At 43.6% G+C, this 23,779-nt stretch overlaps 1 protein-coding gene across 5 annotated transcripts in view; it reads left to right on the top strand.

The window, feature by feature from the left end:
• Positions 1-12,768: 12,768 nt before the first annotated feature.
• The window catches only part of LOC105048996 (calmodulin-binding transcription activator 4), a 35,562-nt gene continuing 24,551 nt past the window's right edge, over positions 12,769-23,779 (top strand). Inside the window, exons 1-5 of one of the 5 annotated variants that reach the window (XM_010928531.4) lie at positions 12,769-13,003; positions 14,217-14,342; positions 14,423-14,538; positions 19,622-19,710; positions 21,018-21,063. In XM_010928531.4, coding sequence (XP_010926833.1) covers positions 12,994-13,003; positions 14,217-14,342; positions 14,423-14,538; positions 19,622-19,710; positions 21,018-21,063 — 387 coding nt within the window. In that variant the 5' untranslated portion in view covers positions 12,769-12,993. The other 4 variants (XM_010928530.4, XM_073261104.1, XM_019852011.3 and 1 more) reach the window with 4 other exon arrangements.

Genomic DNA, 23,779 nt, shown 5'->3' with positions numbered 1-23,779 from the left:
CGACATACCGACTTGGTCACGACCGATCGAAGGATATTCGATTTGCCACCGTTTATCATGCATCGCGATGTACCCGCCCAACCAAGGTCCGGGCAACGAGTATTCGACTTGCGACACACCGACTTGGTCACGACCGGTCGAAGGATATTCGGCTTGCCACCGTTTATCATACGTCCTGATGTGCACGTCCGACCAAGGGCCGGACAACGGATATTCGACTTGTCATCGTTATCCTATCCGAATACGTCGGACTCTACTCGACTATCAGACTCTACGAAATGATCGTGTCATGCTACATTCGGAGGTTGGTCGACATCTGACCCGACGTGCACGCTCGACCTATAGTTGGGACGACTGACATCGGATCGTTCGTTGATACGGTCGCTAGAGTCGGGGCAGGACATGATGGAAAACCACTCCTTTCGTCCGAAGCCGTCGCCCACGTGTTCACGCGAGCCAACACAACATTGGACTCAGGAGTGGGGGGGCAACTGTTGGGATATACCGACTGACCCCTGTACGCCGACTTACCCTCGGACCGGTCCGACCGACACCCGACTCTACCGACCGGACCGACGGACGATTCTACCGATCGGACCGACAATGACTCCGACAATGACTGCCGACAATGGTTGCCGACAATATCCGACCGAAGGTATGCTGGCCGAATAGACTCATACTGTTTCCGACCGATCGAGCGGTCGAACCCACATCACCGACTCACTGTCGGGGGTGGCAGCCGACGTTCGACTTTCACAAGGCACCAGTCAGCCGACGGTGTCTCCGAGTCATCACCCGACGATCTGACAGTCGAATACCGACATACAGTCGGCCAACCCGTCCAAATGCCGTACAACCGCTATGGGCTGTTCTCCTGCCAAGGATATGCTGTACGACCGCCGTGGGGCGTTGTCCTGCTAAGTACAGGGTTAATGACCTGACAACCCACGCCGATTTGACAGCCCTCAGTGATTTGACAACTCTCCAGTTGTCTGCACCATTAATGGCGGGACCATACCGCATTCTACTATAAAATGGGATAAGACAACAGTCTTGGTGAGCTTTCTCGGGCATGGGTAAACTCTCTAAAGTGCTTCTCAGCTCTTGAGCTCTCTCTAGCTCTCTCCCTCTCGCTGAGTTCCACTGTTGCCTAGTCTCCTCTCTGACTTGACCGTCGGAGGGTCCCCGTCGGAGGCATCTTCGGTCAGTGAGGACTCTTCTTGCAGGTGCGCGACCTCGGCGATCGGGTGACGGGGGGATTGGCCGCAACAGATTTGGCACGGCAGATAGGGGGGTCGACAGAGGTAAGACAGCGAGCTCCATAGAGCTTGAAAAACCTCTCGAGAAGATAAAAATCAGGGCACAGCGATCGAGAGCAACTGGATCGGTGAGGCACTCTTCCCATTGGGAAGAGGCCCCTCCTTCACCCTCCATGATGGAACCCAGCTCTCTGCACCCGATGGTGACCACGGAGGCGCAGATCGCGACGGTCGTGCGGTAAATGACCATTCTGATGGACGCGATCAAAAACCTCCAACAGCAACTGACCCAGTTGTCGCACTCATCGGTGGGGCAACCAACGGCGCACCCAATGCCCTCCAGGAGCTGCCACCGACACCCGCATCGGTCTCCGTCTCCTCCTCAGGAGCAGCCATCACAGCACTCCCACAGAGAGGGGGAGAGACGGCCACGGCATGATACTCACCGATCTCGACGACCCTCTCCTTCCCAGCTGGAACGAGCAAAGAAAGAAAAGCAGCCGCAGACACCGTCCGCCTCCCTCTCAGATTCGTCGGGAGACTCGACTCCTGGGGTCTTCCAGTACCGACGGACCGATGACTACGAACGTAGGTTCGAAGAAATCGATCATCGGCTTGTCGAGCTCCAGGTGGATGGACAGAAGTCTTCGAACGATGTCGACTTTCAAACCGCCCAACCTCTCTCCCGACTCATCCTCGATGAGTCGATTCCTAGTTGATTCAAGATGCCTCATATGGAGCCTTACGACGGCTCCACCGACCCAGTCGACCATCTGGAGAGCTACAAGGCTCTCATGACAATTCAAGGGGCAACCGATGCCCTCCTCTACATCGGCTTCCCCGCCACGCTCCGTAAAGCTGTCAGGGCCTGGTACTGTGGCCTCCGCTCAGAAAATATCCACTCCTTCGGACAGCTCGAGCATTCTTTCATGGTCCACTTCAGCACCAGTCGAAAATCACCGCAAACCTCGGACAGTCTTTTCTTCCTCAAATAGGGAGAAAACGAGACGCTTCGATACTTTGTGGCCCGATTCAACGCGGCCATACTTGAGGTCTAGGACCTCAACGAAGACATGGCTATCTCAGCCATGAAGAGGAGACTAAGGGGGTCCCGATTCATCTATTCCTTGGACAAGACCCTCCCCCGGATGTATGCCGAATTGCTGGAGCACGCGTATAAATACATGTGTGCGGACGAAGGAGCTTCCGACTGGCACCTGATCGAGGGCACAGGTTAGAAGGAGAAGCGAAAGAAAAATCAGACTCCTGCTGAACCCAGCAGGCCCCATCGATAGATGGGTCTCACCCCGACAACGGAGTCTGAGACCGACGCATCACAGGTGTGACTCCTACACCCCTCTGCCCACTCCTCGTGCGCAGATCCTGATAGAGATCGAAGGAGCAGAATATCTACGACGGCCTCGACCTCTGAAGACAAAGGGCGTCAACCAATGCGGCTCGATAGCCGATCGCCGAATCTATGGCTCGATCGTCGATCGCCAAACCGACGGCTCGATTGCCAAATCTATGTCGAATCTACGGCCCGATCGTCGATCGTCGAATCGATGGCTCGATCGTCGATCGCCGAATCTATGACGTACTCAGTCTCTGAAGGTAAAGGGCCTCGACCAACGTGGCTCGATAGTCGATCATCGAATCTACAGCTCGATCGTCGATCGTCGAACTGACGGCTCGATTGCCGAATCTACGGCCTGATCGCCGATCGCCGAATCCACGGCTCGATCATCGAATCTACGATGGCCTCGGCTTCTAAAGGCAAAGGGCCTCGACCAATGTGGCTCGATAGCCGATCGTCGAAACTACAGCTCGATCGTCGATTGCCGAACCGACGGCTCGATTGTCGAATCTATGCTAAATCTACGGCCCGATCGTCGATCATCGAATCCACGGCTCGATCGTCGATCATCGAATCTACGACGGCCTCGACCTCTGAAGGCAAAGGGCCTCGACCAATGCGGCTCGATAGCCGATCGTCGAATCTACGACTCGATCGTCGATCACCGAACCGACGGCTCGATTGCCGAATCTACGGCCCGATCGTCGATCGTCGAATCCACTGCTTGATCGTCGATCACCGAATCTACGATGGCCTCGGCCTCTGAAGGCAAAAGGCCTCGACCAACGCAGCTCGATAGCCGATCGTCGAATCTACGGCTCGATCGTCGATCGCCGAACCGACGGCTCGATTGCCGAATCTACGTCGAATCTACGGTCCGATCGCTGATTGCCAAATCTACAGCTCGATCGTCGATCGCCGAATCTACGACGGCCTCGGCCTCTGAAGGCAAAGGGCCTCAACCAACGCGGCTCGATAGCCGATCGTCGAATCTACGGCTCGATCGTCGATCATCGAACTGATGGCTCGATCATCGAATCTACGCCGAATCTACACCGAATCTACGTCGAATCCATGGTTCGATCACCGATCGTCGAATCTACGATGGTCTCGACCTCTGAAGGCAAAGGGCCTCGACCAACGTGGCTCAATAGCCGATCGTCGAATCTACAGCCCGATCATCGATCGTCGAATCCACAGCTCGATCGTCGATCGTCGAATCTACGATGACCTCGGCCTCTGAAGGCAAAGGGCCTCGACTAACGTGGCTCGATAGCCGATCGTCAAATCTACAGCTCGATCATCAATCGCCGAACCGATGGCTCGATCGTCAAATCTACGTCGAATCTACGTCGAATCCACAGCTTGATTGCCGATCGCCGAATCTACGACGGCCTCGGCCTTTGAAGGCAAAGGGCCTCGACCAACGCAGCTCGATAGCCAATCATCGAATCTACGGCTCGATCGTCGATCGTCGAACCGACGGCTCAATCGCCGAATCTACATCGAATCTACGTCGAATCTATGGCTCAATCGCCGATCACTGAATCTATGATGGCCTCGGTCTCTGAAGGCAAAGGGCCTCGACCAACGTGGCTCAATAGCTGATCGTTGAATCTACGACTCGATCATCGATCGTCGAACCGATGGCTCGATCGCGAATCTACGCCGAATCTGAGTCGAATCTATGTTGAATCTACGACCTGATCGCCGAATCCACGGCTCGATCGCCGATCGCCCAAATCTACGATGGCCTCGGCCTCTGAAAGAAAAGGGCCTCGACCAACGCGGCTCGATTGTCGATCGTCGAATCTACAGCTCGATCGTCGATCATCGAACTGACGGCTCGATCGTCGAATCTACACTGAATCTACGTCGAATCTACGTCGAATCCACAGCTCGATCGTCGATCGTCGAATCTATGATGGCCTCGGCCTCTGAAGGCAAAGGGTCTCGATCGACGTGGCTCGATAGTCGATCGTCAAATCTACGGCTCGATCATCGATCGCCGAACCAACAGCTCGATCGTCGAATCTACACCGAATCTACGTTGAATCTACGTCGAATCCATGGCTCGATCGTCGATCACCAAATCTACGACGGCCTCAGCCTCTGAAGGCAAAGGGCCTCGACCAATGCGGCTCGATAGCCGATCATCGAATCTACGGCTCGATCGTCGAACGATGGCTCGATCGCCGAATCTACGCCGAATCTACGTCGAATGTACATCGAATCTATGGCTCGATCGTCGATCGCCGAACCGACGGCCTCCGCCTCTGAAGGCAAAGGGCTTCGGCCAATGCTGCTGGCTAACTTGCCGACTTAGCTTCGACTAAGAAGGGCAAAACGCCAGGATGACCGTAGTCGCGCTCGCGACATACCGACTTGGTCACGATCGGTCGAAGGATATTCAGCTTGCCACTGTTTATCATGTACCGCAACGTACCCGCCCGACCAAGGTCCGGGCAACGAGTATTCGACTTGTGACACACCGACTTGGTCACGATCGGTCGAAGGATATTCGGCTTGCCACCGTTTATCATGCACCGTGATGTACCCGCCCGACCAAGGTCCGGGCAACGAGTATTCGACTTGTGACACACCGACTTGATCACGACCGGTCGAAGGATATTCGGTTTGCCATCGTTTATCATACGTCCTGACGTGCACGTCCGACCAAGGGCCGGACAACGGATATTCGACTTGTCATCGTTATCCTATCCGAATACATCGGACTCTACTCGACTATCAGACTCTATGAAATGATCGTGTCATGCTACATTCGGAGGTTGGCCGACATCCGACCCGACGTGCATGCTCGACCTATAGTCGGGATGACTGACATCGGATCATTCGTTGATACGGTCGCTAGAGTCGGGGCAACACATGACGAAAAACCACTCCTTTCGTCCGAAGCCATCGCCCACGTGTTCACACGGGCCAACACGACATCGGACTCAGGAGTGGGGGGGGGCAACTGTTGGGATATACCGACTGACCCCCGTATGTCGACTTATCCTCGGACTGGTCCGACCGACACCCGACTCTACCGACCGGACCGACGAACGACTCTACCGATCGGACCGATAACGACTCCGACAATGACTGCCGACAATGGCTGCCGACAATATCCGACCGAAGGTATGCCGGCCGAACAGACTCATACTGTTCCCGACCGGTCGAGCGGCCGAACCCACATCACCGACTCATTGTCGGGGGTGGCAGCCGACGTCCGACTTTCACAAGGCACCAGATCAGTCGACGGTGTCTCCGAGTCACCACCCGACGATCCGACAGTCGAATACCGACATACAGTCGGCCAGCCCATCCAAATGCCGTACAACCGCTATGGGCTGTTCTCCTGCCAAGGACATGCTGTATGACCACCGTGGAGCGTTGTCCTGCTAAGGACATGGATTAATGACCTGACAACCCACGTCGATTTGACAGCCCCCGGTGATTTGACAACTCTCCAATTGTCTGCACCATTAATGGCGAGACCATACCGCATTCTACTATAAAATGGGGTAAGACAACAGTCTTGGTGAGCTTTCTCGGGCATGGGTAAGCTCTCTAAAGTGCCTCTAAGCTCTTGAGCTCTCTCTCTCTCGCTGAGTTCCACTGTTGCCTAGTCTCCTCTCTGACTTGACCGTCGGAGGTTCCCCGTCGGAGGCATCTCCGGTCAGTAAGGACTCTTCTTGCAGGTGCGCGACCTCGGCAATCGGACGACGGGAGGATTGGCCGCCATAGTCGGCCAGTCTGTCCAAATACCGTACAACCGCTATGGGCTGTTCTCCTGCCAAGGACATGCTGTACAACCGCCGTGGGGCGTTGTCCTGCTAAGGACATGGGTTAATGACCTGACAACCCACGCCGATTTGACAGCCCTGACGATTTGACAACTCTCCAGTTGTCTGCACCATTAATGACGGGACCATACAGCATTCTACTATAAAACAGGATAAGGCAACAATCTTGGTGAGCTTTCTCGGGTATGGGTAAGCTCTCTAAAGCGCCTCTAAACTCTTGAGCTCTCTCTAGCTCTCTCCCTCTCGCTGAGTTACACTGTGCCTAGTCTTCTCTCTGACTTGACCGTCGGAGAGTCCCCACCGGAGGCATCTCCGGTCAATGAGGACTCTTCTTGCAGGTGTGCGACCCCGACGATCGGACGACGGGGGATTGGCCGCAACATTAAGAAAGGAAAACCAGCCTTTAATTGGTGAAGAGCTTAAATTCAAGTATGGCCAGCTAAGTGGAGATGGTAGTTTATCTTGGTCAATCCAAAAATGACTAATACTCCTCAAGATGGTGTTTGAAGCTTGGAAACATTGAGCTTGGATAACAACATTATAGTTAATAATGATCGATTGCTGCTATGCTTGCAAACAAATTTGTTTAGAATCGGTGTGTTGCATGTGATTCATAGGAAGCACAAAGGTAATAGTTTACCAAGAGGGATTTGTCAATGTGATTAGGGGTGCAAATGAATTGGATTGGACTGGGTCATGAGTAACCTTGGCTTGACCCAATTCCTTAATTGGATCCAAATTTTGAATCCAAACCCAACTAGGTAGAAGATTGTGTTTGGTCTTAGGTCAAATTTTTTTATGTTGAGTCATGTTTGTACATAATACAGCCCCAACCCAAACAATTCGAATCTGGATTGGATTTGGTTCAGGTCTGGCCGGATCCTAGCTATATTGCATTTGCTTTAATAAATTCTAGTGAGGGGAAGTAAAAGATATGAGAAAGTTTCAGGTTATTCTGTTGAATACAATATTTTTTGTTCAAATTGTGCAGTCTATAGTTCTTCAGCTGTGTTAAAAGCTGAAACATATATCACCTAAGTATGTATTTTTGATTGATATGATTACCAAATCATCAACATCTCCCACTGTCTTCGTATATCACCATAAATTTTGAAAGAAAAATGGAATAAAATAGGCTTGCAACCCAAATTAAGTCATTAAAGAATACCTAGGGACTCACAATTCATTTGAATTATGTTTAGAACTGTTTTCATTTTTATTTTTTATTTTTTATTTTTTATTTTTATGAACCAATATGGTATCTTCTAAAAGGAATACCTAGGGTATGGGTTCAGCCATTCAAATTCGTGTACTGGGTTTAGATTGGATTTGGTCACATCTGGTTATTGAACAGAAGATTCAAATCAAATCAAAAATCAGATGACTTAAGTCAGATTAAAATTTAGTAAACATAGATCCAATCAAAAAAATAGAATGGATTCAATTTTAGAATCTACGGCCCCATTGATTCTTTAAAATAATTCAGACGGTATCTAAATGAGTTGGATCGGATCGGATCATGAGTTGGATCGGGTCGGATCATGAGTCAACCCGACTCATTTGCATCCGTAAACATGATCAGATTGTCTTATTAAGTGGTGTCACTTTTTCAAATTAACGACTTAAATAAATATTTATTTGCGAATATAAACTTTCTACATGGATCCTTTATTATATATGAGTTTTTGGTTGCTATAGGATATTTATTGGATTATTTAAGACCATATCATGGTCGTTAGGTGGGGCGCAAGAATAAAGTTAATGGCAATTGATAGAGAAACAAGACAGAAAGTCATCGTCAATGATAACTTAGCCAAGCTTAACGTTTCCCACCAATAGTCATTGGCGCCACCTAACTTCGCTAAAAGAGAAAGGGAATGGTAACCGTGGGACACCTCAAAGAGGAAATGGGAGACAGGGAGCAGTTGAGATTAGGGGAACTGATAAAATCTACTAAATTAGGCAAAGACACAGAACTGAATTTACTTTTAAACTTGACCTAATAATGTTAGTTTATCGCTTATTAATTTCTTTAGTTTTCTTATATAAGATCAAGAATCTACACTTCCATTTAGTTTAAATCCATCATTGAAGTCTCAATGTCTGCTCTCATCATCAAACTATATAAAAAGCATGTTAATTTCTCAGCTTGTTAATTTGAAAATCACCCTAATTAGGTTACTCCATTACAATTTAAAATAATTTATTAGATTTCTTCCCTAGAATGCTCAAGAAAACATGCAAAACTTCTATAAAAAAAAGGATTCCTACATTAGCGAACTTTGAGAATAAGAAGACAGGATTTGAGATATTTTGAATCAACAGCTTATAGAAATTTAATTTAGCTAGAAGGAGAGGATCCAAAAATTTCTAACATATCCTTACTAAAAAACCTTAAGGGAAGAGAAGAGGGATAAGTATATGAGATTTAATGCATATGAAAAAAAGTTAGTCATGAGTTAATTATTTGAAGATATTTTGAGAATTTAGATTTATTTAAATTATTCTAAATTTAAAACCTCTTGCATTTGGTTTGGGGATAAGAAAGGTTGGAATGGTAAAATTTATGCCTATAGAAATAGCTGCGTATGTGATGAGTTGTACTAATTTATACATTTACATATACCAAAAGCTGCCTTTTAGAATAACTTTTGAATGATGAATTTTATTGTTAAACAAGTAAAAAATAGCATAAAAGAATACCTTTATGCCAAGAAATAGTTTATAACAGCTCTGCATGTATTTATGCTTGTCAAAAGCAAACTTGACCAGCATATATATATAATTATTTCTACCTTAGCTACATTCTCAAATATTGTTTGCCAATTATAATGTTTATCCCAAACCCATACATGCATTAAAAGTATTAAAAAAATAAAATTTGAGTAGCTTTTCTTAAAAGAATTTTTTGAATCCTTTTCAAATATCTCTATCCATATTAAATGAAAAAGAGAGAGAAAACTTAACCCCTCTCTAAAATTCAAGAAAACTAAAAAGTATTATGGAAAAATCAACTCTTCTAAATTAGACGTTATATATAAAAAAAAATGCACATGTTTTGAAAATATATTAGACTTTTAATAGGACTCCTTTTAAAAGGAAAAAATTTTGCTTCTTATTTTTTTGGAAACTCTACATGCTATAGGAGCTTAATCGACTTGATTCTGTTGATTTAGGTTAACCCAGTAGCTTAGGGTAAAGACCAAGATATTGAAAGCAGGACTGCCTGAAATCATCTACACCTGTCCTTTCCTTTCTCGATGGGATTTCTCACTATCGAGTGTGAGGAAGATGGGACCGATCAATCTTCCTTCCCTATTTCTTCCTCTCTGGAGACTTTGGCCATCACCCCTTTCTCGTTTCTCCTTCTTCCTCCCTATTCCTTTCTCTCTACTTGGTCTTAGCGTGCCCTAGATGCACTGCCAAGATGATTAGGTTCCCTTTGGCCATGATGAATCTTCATTGGACCAAGCTAAGAAGGCCCCCAATCCCCTCACTTATCCTTCCCTCTTTTCTCCTCCTCTGTTCCACGATGCGACCAAGCCATCTCCTTATTTTTGGTCTTTCTTCTCTCTAACCACTGCTCGCATGGCTTCTCACCTTCACTGGCCTCATCATCATTTGGGCGGTTGACTTAAGACCCATGCTCCATGACCTTATTTCAAGAGCTTAGATCCTTGCTCACCGTAGTTGTGGAACCATTCCTCCTTCCTCCTTTGAAGATAGCATGAGGAGGTTTTCCTCCTATATTTTGCCAAGAAAAAAAAAGGAAAGAAGAGAAAAAGTATTTTTTTCTCATCCCCCATTCGATTCCTTCTTTTTCTACCCTCTTTCTCCCTCCACTTCATGACTCATGGGTTTCATCACTAAGAGCTCCTGTAGCATAAGTAAGTCGACCATAGTAAGGAGTCTTGATCTTTGGACACTAGGTAGCATATTAGTTTTTACCCTCAACATTTGCTAATACCTTTAGAATCTAGTCACCGTTAGCTCTTGTTGAGTCACCTAAATCTTAATTAATCTTAACTAGTTGAGTTCACTTGACTCGGATCAATCAACTTAAGTTATCAGACACCACCATCTAGGTAGTCCTTCCTTTCTCCACTCCGATTTGAGTATGAAGCCTAATCTAGCCTAATTCGATCCCCTAAGATTTCTTATTATGTACTTAGATTTTAAAATAGGTGCATATTAATTAATTATATTCTTAAATAATTTTGAATAGATGTAGCTGATTTGCCTAATTGAACTTTATGATTTTAAAGTAAATGAACGTAAGTGACCTTGACACTGCATATAAAGTTCTGAATGACTAATCAAATTCAGACAATAATAAATTATGTTTGATATGATTAATCTAGTATTTTCTTGAAATTTGAGATAAAAAATATGAATTATGAATATTTCATGTTTTATATCAAATTGCATGGTTCCTTGAAAATTTTATTGTAAATAATTTATTAATAAATTATGACCTCTAAATTATAAAAAATATATTTTGCTATGAAAATGATACATATGGCCTGATTATCAATTATGAACATTGATGAAAATAGTTGATTTTCTATAAATGATTTGATGGTTGTTTTACTAATAAAGACTATTTATGAACTATGAAGATTATAAAGTCATTTAGTATCTTATTTATGTATAGTTTAAAAAAGCATATTTTAAAGAAATATGACTTAAAAAAATATAATATAAAAAATACGACTATAGGTTCTCAGATGGCTATGTACAACTTTATCAATGAATATAATAATTGACATATGATCCTATAGATGGATATGATAGTTGGCATATGATCTTACTAGTAGATATAATAGTTGGCATACAATCCTATCAGTGGGTCTAATAGTTGGCATACGACCTTTTCAATGGGTCTAATAGTTGGCCAACTATGATATCCAATCGATTATAGTCTTATCATGATCTAAGGTGACCTTACCATTTAGTCTCGAGAGTATTATTTTACATTATGATATAGCTAAATGGTAAATAATTTATGAATTTATATACGCTATGCACTTGGAATTATATTTATAAAATTTACATGATTTATATATATGCAATAGTATGATTGGCTTTATGGTTTGTTATACTGTTATTACGAAGTGCTCTATTTTGCAAGAATAGTTGCATAATTTATGCATACATGATTGGATTTTTATGTCATGGTTTGTTACATTATCGTATATATGAAATGATTTAATTTGTAGTAAAAATTATTCTTTAATGGTGTATCAAAACTATGTAGAACTTATGATAAATTATGAGTTACATAGTTTTTGAATATTTAAACAATTGATCCTGAAGCTCTGTATACTTACTTTCTTAATATAGGAAGAAATTTTTGAACCACTATTATTATATATTTTATGATTATAAATTTTATACAAATCTTCTATTACGAGCTATGCCTCTAGATAGTAGGGTAATATCATATTTCGAATTTAGGATATGACACATGCACCAAAAAAATAATTTGTTCTTAATATTTTGTCACAAGTAAATTAGGTTTTGATTGGAACTCTTTTCAAAGGAAAAAAACATTCAAAACAAGGAATGATCAAAATGAAAAAAAATTATAATAATTATAAAAAATTATGAAAAAATAGAAGCCACACACATCAAAAAATTTAAAAATAAATTTAAAAAATAATTTATTTATAATAAAAAATAAAAGATATTGCGGAGCTATAAAAAAAATTTAAGGACTTAAGAAAAAAAAGACTTTTGACTTTTTTTTCTTCAAAATATTTTGAACTTGACTTTAGTTTCACAACAATCTGATGCAACGGGAGATTGATAAAAAAACCTTGCATCTCTTGTTTCAAGTGCCACTCCATGCCACGTTGATTGAAATTATTAGTATCACATTATTATTTTTTTCATTTTTTTTAAATTTTTATTTTTTATTATATAAAATTTATTTTTAATTTCATTATCACCTAGCATATTTCGCTGGGTATCAAAAGCCAAATGATAAGTCATAACACGCTGTCTCGTTGCCCCGCTATATCTCAAAATATAAAAAAATAAATTACTAAATTTTTTTTGAAATTTATACATATTATATTTAAATATAATAATTTATAAAATCTGTGTCTACGCTAAATTAAATCAATAGTATTAATAAAAATATTTATTTCATACGAAAAATTGGAATTGGTCTTAACTGATGGATGCACGTGTCTTCCATGGGTTGAGGGATGCGTCCGGTTTTTGTGTGATTTCGACCTATCGATGGAACGTCTGCCAGTCTCCGTGTGCTGGCTTCCTTTCTCTCTCCCGCTTTTCGACTTGTCCGCTTCTTGGAACCTCCCACTGTTTTGGCTTCCCGTCGTTTTAAATTCACCGTGCCGCTTTTGGAGGCCTCTTCCGGTCTCGGCAACTCCCGCGTTGACCACTGGTCTTGATTCCCGTCTCTGTGTCTCCTCTCGGCTTTCATCTCTTTCCTGGTTCCTTCCCTTCTCGATATCTTTGAGGGCTTCAAATTTGATACTTCTGCACTCAATTCGAGCTCGACTGCCGCTTCTTTCAGGACTGTTTCTGTGGACCGATCGCGATGCAGGAAGGTTATCAAAGTGGAGTATTTTGCTCATGTTTAATACGAATATTTCGATTTCTTGTGTTGAATTCGGGTCCATTTTGGTTCTTTTTTTACACCCAATCCGTAGTATTTGTTCTTGCTATCCAGTTGAATGATTCTGATCCCTGTATTTGGAGAATCGTGTACTTGGAATCGAATTGGGGATCAGTTGATTAAGTAAAATGTTAAGTGTAATGCCAAAGGTGCACTTTGTTTAATTACCTATTTATTTGATTATTTTTTAGATCATTTTTGTGATTTTAGTGGGTTTTGGATTTGTTGATGATGATTGTAACATGTGATCGTGACTTAATCAACGCATGCTTTTTGCCACTTTTTCTTAAAAATGAAACCATGTGCATATTTTTCTATTTTTCAGGAAAATTTGAAGTGTTCAAGAAATTGAAGCTTGAGGGACTTTCTTTCATGCTTGTAGATGTTTCCAATCTCTTTCATATGTAGTTGGATTTGCCTTCTGATTCAGGAAGATGATTTTGATGTTGACAATTGATGCTTTGTATGGTGATTATGAAACTTACCTCTTTTTTTTGGCTGGAAAACTGATGATTTAGCATTTATGGAAGGAAAGATTGGTTACTCAAAGTTTCTGCAACATGCCGGTATGGCATGTGTTGAGACTTGAAATAGTCAATAATCTAGATTTGTTTCTGACCTATGAGTTTAGAGTGTTGCTCTCTTGGGCTTGCTTCTTCAGTGTCACAAGTTTGTGAATTTGATTTGATTTCCTGTTGAGTTCAGGTCAATTGTGGTCACTTTTTGGCCCAAGTGGTGCCAGTTCTTCTAGTATGTTTCATAATTCCTTTTTGTAGTCAAAAAATCTATAACTTGGAATTGTGTTCAGAATTAGTTAAATGAGGTGTTCAAGTATGACAACGGAAAGGTACATTTTATTCTGTTGTTCATAGATCTATTTATGCAATTTTAGTAGGTTTTGGAGGATGATGGTCGAGCCATTTTAGTGATTTAACCATTGCATTTCTCATCTGCTCCATTCTAAGTACTCCAATATTTGAGATATACATAACAAAAATATAGAGTTCTTCCACAAATTCAATTTTAACTTAATGTGAACAGCAAAATAAATGATGTATCATTTTTGTTAAGATAGAATTGTTGTCTACTTGTCCTTGTTCATCAAGCTGTTTCCCAAATAAGTTGTTTTGTCTGTGTGGTTTCAGGTTTTGATATTAATAAGCTGTGCAAAGATGCTCAGACACGTTGGTTGAAGCCAGTAGAAGTTCTTTTTATCTTACACAATCATGAAAGTTTTCAACTCTCCAATAAGCCTCCTGATAAGCCACCTAGTAATATACATGCTCTTCTTGGATAATGGATATTCAGTATTGTTGATCTGTTGCTTATGTTTGTGATATCCTTTGAATAGGTGGTTCTTTGTTACTTTTCAATCGAAGGGTGCTACGCAATTACCGTAATGATGGATATTTGTGGCGGAAAAAGAACAATGGAAGGACCCTTGCAGAATCACATGAGCATCTTAAGGTTTGTTTAGTTAACTCATTTATATTTGTAATGCCAGTCCATGCTTATAACATTAACCTTTCTGAAAGAAGCTACCTTTCCTTTCCACCTCTTTTCTGTTCCTTCCCAAATTTGTGCAAACTGTTCTCCTTTCTCTGGGTCCACTCATGAAAGATGGCTTGTGTTTCCTGTCAAATTCCACAAAGAAGTTCTAGTTCTTATGAGCTAAGATGTGAACTTATATAAATCACATGTTATTTCTTCTTTCTTCATTAACTCAATGAATCTAAGCTCTTCGCCTCCCTTTTTATTCAAAAAGGAGAAAAAAATCACCACATGCAGTTTCTCTACTTACTGATCATCATTAATGTAGCTCCTCAAGAACAAATTTTAGCCAAATTGATCGACCTTATTGAGGACCAGCCTGACAAATGCACCATCTTGGCATGAAGTCAGTGATCCAACTCATCACCTTGATGATCATACCTGCTCTTTGAAATTGACAAAAAATTCTTTTGACAAAGACCTCCAAGAGTGCCCCCCTGAAAAATCAAAGGATGCGAAGTATTTAAAAGAATGATATCATGCTCAAGTAAGAGAAAAGGAAAATCCCAACAACTTTGTTTCACTGATTTCATCAAATAACTAGTGAAGATTCTTGAGCAAGGCCTTTCTCTGCACATAAAAACGAAAATGTATAACAGTTGCTTGGTATGTTTTAATACGCTTTCTGCCCAAAGTAAATGAGGACATGCAGTATGACATGCAAATACTGAGGCTAGCTAGTTTCTGAATTTGCCTTGACATGCAGTTCCACAATTGTGAAAACTTTGATATTTAAAAGCAAGTACTCAGAAGCTAGGTTATGGCTCACACAATTTGGGGTTGCCTCAGGCATCGATATCCTATTTAACATATTTTGGGCCTGATACCACGCCCTGGCAACTTCTGTCCAAGGTTTGAAATGCCAACCATACCACCCTGTATTGCAGACTGTTCAATGTTCTGTATTGGTCCACACCAACAGCGTGTGTTGTTTGTGATTGTTGGGTGGATGTCTGGCCAGGACATCACCTCCCAAGACCCTTTCAGTACCACGCGATGCAGCAGGAAGAAAGAAGAAACAAAACAAAAGGAAAAACAATCAAAATACGTGGATCAGCCATAAAAGGACTCGTCTCCACGGGGCATGCAAACTTCACTATGAAAAGAAAATTTTACAAGAGGAGACCTCACCCTCAACCCTTGTACACCCAATTCTCTCTCACATGAAGTTTCCCTCACAAAAGCTCTCTCTCTCTTGGAGCCCCCCTGAACCCCTGAAGAGCCTGGCGACCGCTGTCCAGGAGCCTCCTGCTCCTTCTCTCACAGCGCCTCACGCCTCTCTCTCTCCTCTCGGTTCGTACGGCGGCGAGAAAACCGAAAACCCCTCTTCTGTTCGTTCTCAAGGCTTTTAAAGGCATAATCGGACTTTAAACCTTGATTAGAGAAGGATTAGGACTCCTTAATCAAAGCCAAAAACCCCTTGGACCGTCGGATCAAGACCGGAAATCACCTGGGCCCTCCGATCGCGCTCCGGTCCAGGAATAGTGCCGTGGACCGCGAGAAACGCGTGGGAAACGCCCACGCGGTCCACAGACCACGCCGCGGACCACCCGGTCCACGGTGGACCGGGGCAAGGGCCAGCAGGCCCGCTGGCCTGGGCCGGCCCGCGCGCGCGGGCCTGCGCGCGCCTGGGCCTCGCGCCCGCCGGCGCGCGCCTGGGCTGCGCGCGCCTGGGCTGCGCGCGCCTGGGCCGCGCGCCAGCCTGGGCCACGCGCCCGCCTGGGCCGCGGGCCTTCCCCGCGCGGGCCTGGGTCGCGCGTCCCACGCGGGCCCGGGTCGCGCGTCCCGCGCGCCGCTGCCGTCCGCCGCCGGTCGCCGGCGGTCCTCCGCCGCCTCGATTCTCGTGCCGACTTCAAAAGCTCGTATCTCCTCCATCCGAGCTCCGATTCAGGTGATCTTGGTCTCGTTGGACTCCGTTTTTCGCCGCGAACCTCGCTGTGGGCTCAATGTGGACTGAATCTCGAGGCGTCAAATCCTAACAATCTCCACCTCGACTCGATATTCGACCTCCTCCAAACTCCGAGAGCTTCTGGATCTCCTCGCCCCCATGCCCTGGGGCAATCGCCTGCTGATCATGGATGGGCAAACATGGGAGTCGAGCCAGGCTGCTCGATCCCATCTCCGTCGTATGCTGTGCTCCTCCTGACCTGAGACCTGCTCGGGGCATCATCCTGCGGCAATAGGAATCTTACCTTGCGACGTCGCCTCTCGTCCTCCCAAGTCTTCTGTCTCGTGCCTGATCCGCCTCCTGGAGCTCCACCTCGCTCTGGGCTCCACCTGGCTCCCGATGCTCCACCTCGCACTGGGCTCCCTGCCAGGTAATAATGTCCTCTGCTCCCCTTCTTCCCCTCCAGTACAATCCTATCGCCGCGTAGCACCCTCAGGATTCCTCCACCAGCTACCGTCCTGTAGCCTCTCGAATCCAGTCTGCTAAGTGAGATAAGATTCCGCCTGAAATCGGGTATGTATCGGACCTCCCCCAATCTCCTCACTGCACCGTCATGTGTCCTCCAGCTGACCGTCCCAATGCCTCTGATCGCATAGCTCGATCCATCCGGCAGATATACAGTGCTCTCACTGTTCTCCAGGGAGTCAAACTGCTCCTCTCTGCAACACACATGATAGGGGCATGCAGAATCTAATATCCACTGCTGGAAAGAAGTAGATACCTCATCAGATATCTCGAAGACATCTCCATCTAAATCACTGCCGGCCGTCGCTACAGCAGCCACCGTCCGATTTTTCAGTTGAGGGCAATCTCTGGCTAGATGCCCCAACTCCTCACACCGGTAACACCTGGTTTTGCTCAAGTCCCTCCTGGACTTAGATCGCCCTCGATGCGATCTCCTGTCGCTCCGTCTACCGCCTCCTGCACCTCCAGAAGCCACCAAAGCTGAGCTACCGCCACCTGAGCTCGAAGCTGGGTTCTCCCTCCTGAGAACCTCGTTCTGGAGTATCGCCGCGGTGACCTCGTCCATCTTGATAGTGCTCTTCCCCACTAGAAGAGCAGTCACCAAGGACTCGTATGAAGAAGGAAGCGATGCCAGCAAAACCAGCGCCCTGGTCTTCTCCTCAACGTTCTCGCCAACGCTGAGAAGGTCGGTGAGGATCTTCTGGAAGTGGCTCAGATGCTCCTGCACGCTCTGTCCCTCAGTCATCCGCAGTTGGTAAAACTGCCTCCAGAGGAAAAGAGTGTTGGTGAGAGACTTCGCCATGTACAACTCCTCGAGCTTCGACCACAGCACCGTCGGGGAAGTCTCGCTCAGCACATGGATCACCACCTCATCCGTCAGGTACATGCGGATGGTACTCACCGCCTGCATCTGTAGCCGTTTCCAATCCCGCACCTCCATGGTGGTCGGTTTCTCATCGCACAAGAGAGCTTCGATCAACCCCTGTTGGATGAGCACGTCCTTCACCCTTGCCTGCCACAAGGAGAAATTGCTCTTACCATCAAACTTGTTGATCTCCATCCTGATTGTTTCTGTTTTCTCCATCTTCAGTCTTGCTCACCACCACTGCAATCTGCGTCCTTGTACCGCCTTGCTCTGATACCACTTGTTGGGTGGATGTCTGGCCAGGACACCACCTCCCAAGACCCTTTCAGTACCACGCGATGTAGCAGGAAGAAAGAAGAAACAAAACAAAAGGAAAAACAATCAAAATACGTGGATCAGCCACAAAAGGGCTCGCCTCCACGGGGCATGCAAACTTCACTATGAAAAGAAAATTTTACAAGAGGAGACCTCACCCTCAACCCTTGTACACCCAATTCTCTCTCACATGAAGTTTCCTTCACAAAAGCTCTCTCTCTCTTGGAGCCCCTCCTGAACCCCTGAAGAGCCTGGCGACCGCTGTCCAGGAGCCTCCTGCTCCTTCTCTCACAGCGCCTCACGCCTCTCTCTCTCCTCTCGGTTCGTACGGCGGCGAGAAAACCGAAAACCCCTCTTCTGTTCGTTCTCAAGGCTTTTAAAGGCATAATCGGACTTTAAACCTTGATTAGAGAAGGATTAGGACTCCTTAATCAAAGCCAAAAACCCCTTGGACCGTCGGATCAAGACCGGAAATCACCTGGGCCCTCCGATCGCGCTCCGGTCCACGGAATAGTGCCGTGGACCGCGAGAAACACGTGAGAAACGCCCACGCGGTCCACAGACCACGCTGCGGACCACCCGGTCCACGGTGGACCGGGGCAAGGGCCAGCAGGCCCGCTGGCCTGGGCCGGCCCGCGCGCGCGGGCCTGGGCCGCGCCTGCGCGCGCCTGGGCCGCGCGCCCGCCTGGGCCGCGGGCCCCCCCCGCGCGGGCCTGGGTCGCGCGTCCCACGCGGGCCCGGGTCGCGCGTCCCGCGCGCCGCTGCCGTCCGCCGCCGGTCGCCGGCGGTCCTCCGCCGCCTCGATTCTCGTGCCGACTTCAAAAGCTCGTATCTCTTCCATCCGAGCTCCGATTCAGGTGATCTTGGTCTCGTTGGACTCCGTTTTTCGCCACGAACCTCGCTGTGGGCTCAATGTGGGCTGAATCTCGAGGCGTCAAATCCTAACAGTGATGGCTAACCTTGTAAATATAGGCATTCATTATTCTATGCATGGAACAGTACATGACTGGTATTATGTCCTGTACCTCAAAATATCAAACCTGGCCTTCATCAGTTGCTGGACAGAAATCGCTGAGCTCTGCATGTACATGAACTAATAGCATTCATAAATCTTCTATTTTTCTATTTTAATTATAAATTATTTAATATATTTATAGAATTTCTATTTTTTGACAGTGATTAGTATATCGGTCGCTAATTTCTCCATTACATAACTGTATTATGCCTCCTAAATATCAGCAAACATTGAATTCTTGGTACTTCATGCACATATTTAAGTCACAGTAAAAGTTACCTGATCTGAAATTAGTTTAAACTGCTATTATTTATGTTTTTGTTGTGAGGTCATCTGGACTGTATATTCCTTACCTTAAAATGATATTCTCAGCATCAGTTAACATGGCTAGGTTGGGGCTGCTGAAGTACTGTCTTGCTATTATGCTCGTGGGGAGCAAAATCCTTGTTTTCAGAGGCGTATTTATTGGATGTTGGACCCGTAAGATTATACATTCCTCGTAATTTTTAAATAATTGGCATACTTTTTAATCCCATTTACTTTGGATTGATCAAATGTTCATTTTTTTTCCCTTTGATTTTATTATTATGTTTGTTTGACTACAAAAAGTTGCTAGCTTAGCATATAAGCCTTCGAACATTGTCACTTATTAAATAAGTTTTTCTTCTCTATTTCTGATAATCATGGAGAGATATGTTATGTTGATTTTCTTAGTGGAATTTATTGCTTTTTTATTTATTAATCGGATGTTTTGAGACTTCCTTTTGATGACTTATCCATGAAGTTCATGAAAAATTTACTCCATAGTTGAGATATTGTTTTTAGGTGATACTATCAACTAGCTTGAATTTGATAACTGTTAGATGGTAGACATGCACACAATGTGGGACAGTGGAAGGATACTTGTAGAGTTTAGCCATATTTTACAATTAACACAACATACATATTTCCTTTTGTTGTGATAAGGGGAGTAGACCACTTAAGAGTTTCATCATTAAGGCGTAAAACAGGGTCCAGCTTGATGCAAATCCAATCTAAACTTATTTTAAGTCTAAGATTTAGAACTGAACCATCACTTGATAGGTCCAGATTGAGCCAGGCCCTTTTTTCAGCCTCAGACCAGGTTGGAATTAAGTTTATGGATAGACTAAACTATGAGAATAGTTTTGTCAAGTCATATCTGATCCATTTGGCTTCTCTTTTTTGCTGCCTTCTTAGATAAGGTGGTTGTGTATTCGTTGTTTGTGTTACAAAAGGGATCTTTTTTTTTTTTTACTCTCCTCTGGAGGCTATCTTGATTATATAATTGAATAGTATTGAGCATCTTTCTTGGTCATGCGTGAGTATAAAAGTGCCTTTTCTCCTTCTGATGCCACCAACTGCCACAATGTTTATGTGATGGCGTCAAATGTCAATTTGTTGATGATATTTAAACAGATCTATTTTATATTGGATAGAAAGTAATTGATATTGTTAGAAAAAACTTCCTAAGCTTCTGATACAATCAAATATATAATTGCCTTTTTCCAAGTAAGCTTCAAAAGTAAGTATTTAGTTTAGCATTCTATTATACCAATGACAAGTCTTTTGTGCTCAAGCTGTTTGTTGATCTATATGTTTTTAGGAATTTACTATAGTGATGGTTCATATTGGATATGTCAGTTTTTTTAATAGAACCCATATCATTAGAAGATTGTGATGGATAACATTATTATGTGCCTAGCACCTAGTGTTACAATTAGTAAGTATTTCATGTGTGCCTAAGTACACGTTTTTCTCCTGTGCAGGGCCAATGAGCACATTGTTTTTGTCCATTATAGAGACGTGGCAGAGGTCTGTTCCTGATTCCCCCCCTCTCCCCTCCTCCCCCACCCAGCAAAAGATGGGAAAATTCTGTATATACATTTTCTCTTTAGTTGTTCCATCCATCATTTTCCCCCAATGAAAGAGTGCTGAAAAAAATGAAGAAAATTGAAAAAAAAAAAAAGGACTGTAATTTATAAGGAATTCATTAAGTTTTCCTGAAAACAACCAACCAAAATTTTGGAGAAAGCAATAAACAAAAACACCAAAAATTTATTCTATACTGGATAAAAAACTATCCTGCATCACCAGTGCTTACACACCTTTACATTTATATTCTGGCGAATTGCTTTATGTTTTGTAATCTTCAAATGGTCATCCATATTTTTAGGATTTGCTCACTGCAAACTGGCATGTGCAAGTCTATCCATATGTCCATACATCTATACATGCATGCCATTGCATGCACACATACATAATGTTTCTGACATATACACACCATCATACTTGCCTGGTTTAATTTATCATGTTTCTTTAAATTTCTTTTATTAAATATATGTTGCTTCAATTTATTTTCCTATGTAAAAAGTGCATGAACCTGGACCTCATATATCAACCATTGAATTGCTATACATGGCTGCTGCCATTGTTCATAATGCTAATGTATATTTTTGTTCTAAATGGGGTATGTATGCAGGATTGGATATTAAATTTTGTTCTTGGGGAAATATAATATGGGTTCTCCTTACAAGAGCTGAACAGTTCATGCATGTTCAATACATGAAAGAAAGATTGTTAAGACATGAATCTTCAGCATCTTGTCTGAAAAAGGTTTTTAACTTGTCAAACAATTAGAATATAGACAAATACATGGATAAAAATTCACTATATGAACCTCCTGATTCTCAAATTTTTACACTACAGCTCAATACTAATCATCATAACTTTACTGACCACCAAAGGTTCAGGGCCATATAATGGCTTCAAATTTCATTAACATGATCACAAACAGTGTAAAAAGAGAGACTGGACTCCTATGTTGGGGATGCTGCTTTATGTCAAAAGTGGCAGCACTTTCAGCAGGCAATGATAATGGCATAGCCAGTGGGAGATGGGGGACAATTGCCTTCTGGATGTGTTGGATTTTCTAGACTATTCTGGAGTTTAGGATCATTTGCACCCCCTGCCCAAAATTTCTTGGTCTGTCACTAGATATGGATGGGATTTGGGAAATCCAATAGGAGATTCCCTTCCTGAAAATGTGGGTTTCCTTTTGGTGACTGGATATTTTGTTATTTGAATATGGGTTCACTGCTTTTAACTTGACTGCAGATTAACTTCTCAATCAATTTACATGCCTAAATTATTGGTTGTGATTGACTGAAACCATTTACTGGAATCCTCCCTTGCCCAAGTGGCAAGGGGTGATACCATCTGAGCAAGCAGTTGAAAGTTTAATTTTCATGAGTTGATACCCCACTTGTTTCCATACCAGGATAGCCATTTCTAATTTAAAGAATCTAAGTGGAAGAATGGATAGAAAAGAATGTGTCAAAACAACTAAAAAATAAGCACAAATGATGGCATGTTTTCAAACACCACCATTACTATTCACACAGCGTCTCTAACCAGATCAGGTGGTTGATCACTCTTTAACAGCACTGTTCTCACAGCCTCTTATTGAACATTTTCATGAATCTAGGTTTATATGAAAACAATTCCATCTCTCCAATCAAATAGGAGAGAAAATAAGAGTTCAGATATAAGACTCCTTATTTGTTAGAGCAGAGATGCCCTTTGATTGGAAAAGTCAAGATACATGAAAAGGTGTGGAAAAGTTTGGTTAGTAATTGCAAATTTAAATCATCGGTAGCTCTGAGCTTCATAATTTGAACTCCTTTAAAGTAACACGATGTTTATAACATGATGAGGTAATCATGTACCTTGCCTTAACATGTTGTGTTGTTCATGCTGATGGATTGCCTTCTCACAATTACTATTACAAACATGGTTTAATTATTTCCTCACCTTAAACAAAATCCTAGCTCCGCCAGTGGGAAAAGGGACATCTTATCTTTAGCTTTACTCTTTTAGATAAGAGCACATAATATACATATGCTGTGGTAATTCATTGATTTCATTTAGGGAGTTTCTGGTATCAACCCACAAGGGTTGTATGTGATGGAGCTTCTAGGAAGTCAGAGGTAATAACTGCAATGAAAGGCAAAGGATGACAATGTCTCAGATAGCGGTGAGGTAGAAGTTGAATGGAGAACCAAGGGATTAAAGACTTTAAGGAAGAGTGCACAACTCACATATTTGCTGGCTACTAAATGACAAAGATGCCTCTATGTAAAAGTAAACCTTATTTCTATCTCTAATTTGATTTCAAGTAATATCATGATATGATGGTCTTGTCCTATCTAAGATGCAATTCTACGGTCTCACTCAAGGTTAGTCATACCAGTTGGCCATCGGTTCAGTACTGTACCGATACATGGTACGCAATGGTGTGCTTTGGGATTTTTTAATTTTCTAAGGTTTCATGAAAACTAATCTTTTTTCTTTTGATTTTTTTGAATAATTTTTTTTTTTTTGATGTTTCTATCACTCTGATAGACCTTAAATAATGCTTCTTGATGTTTTGAAGTGATTTTTCTGCGTCATTGTAGCATTGCACTTAAAAAAAAAAATCAAAAGAGATGCCCTACATTGATCTCAAGTCCGAGAAGGTGGAGGCCAATGG

The sequence above is a fragment of the Elaeis guineensis genome, chromosome 7 (genome assembly GCF_000442705.2).
Source record: "Elaeis guineensis isolate ETL-2024a chromosome 7, EG11, whole genome shotgun sequence".
Taxonomy (NCBI): Eukaryota; Viridiplantae; Streptophyta; class Magnoliopsida; order Arecales; family Arecaceae; genus Elaeis; species Elaeis guineensis.
The sequence above is the reverse complement of the archived record's forward strand: the minus strand, read 5'-3'. Positions and strand labels throughout refer to the sequence as shown.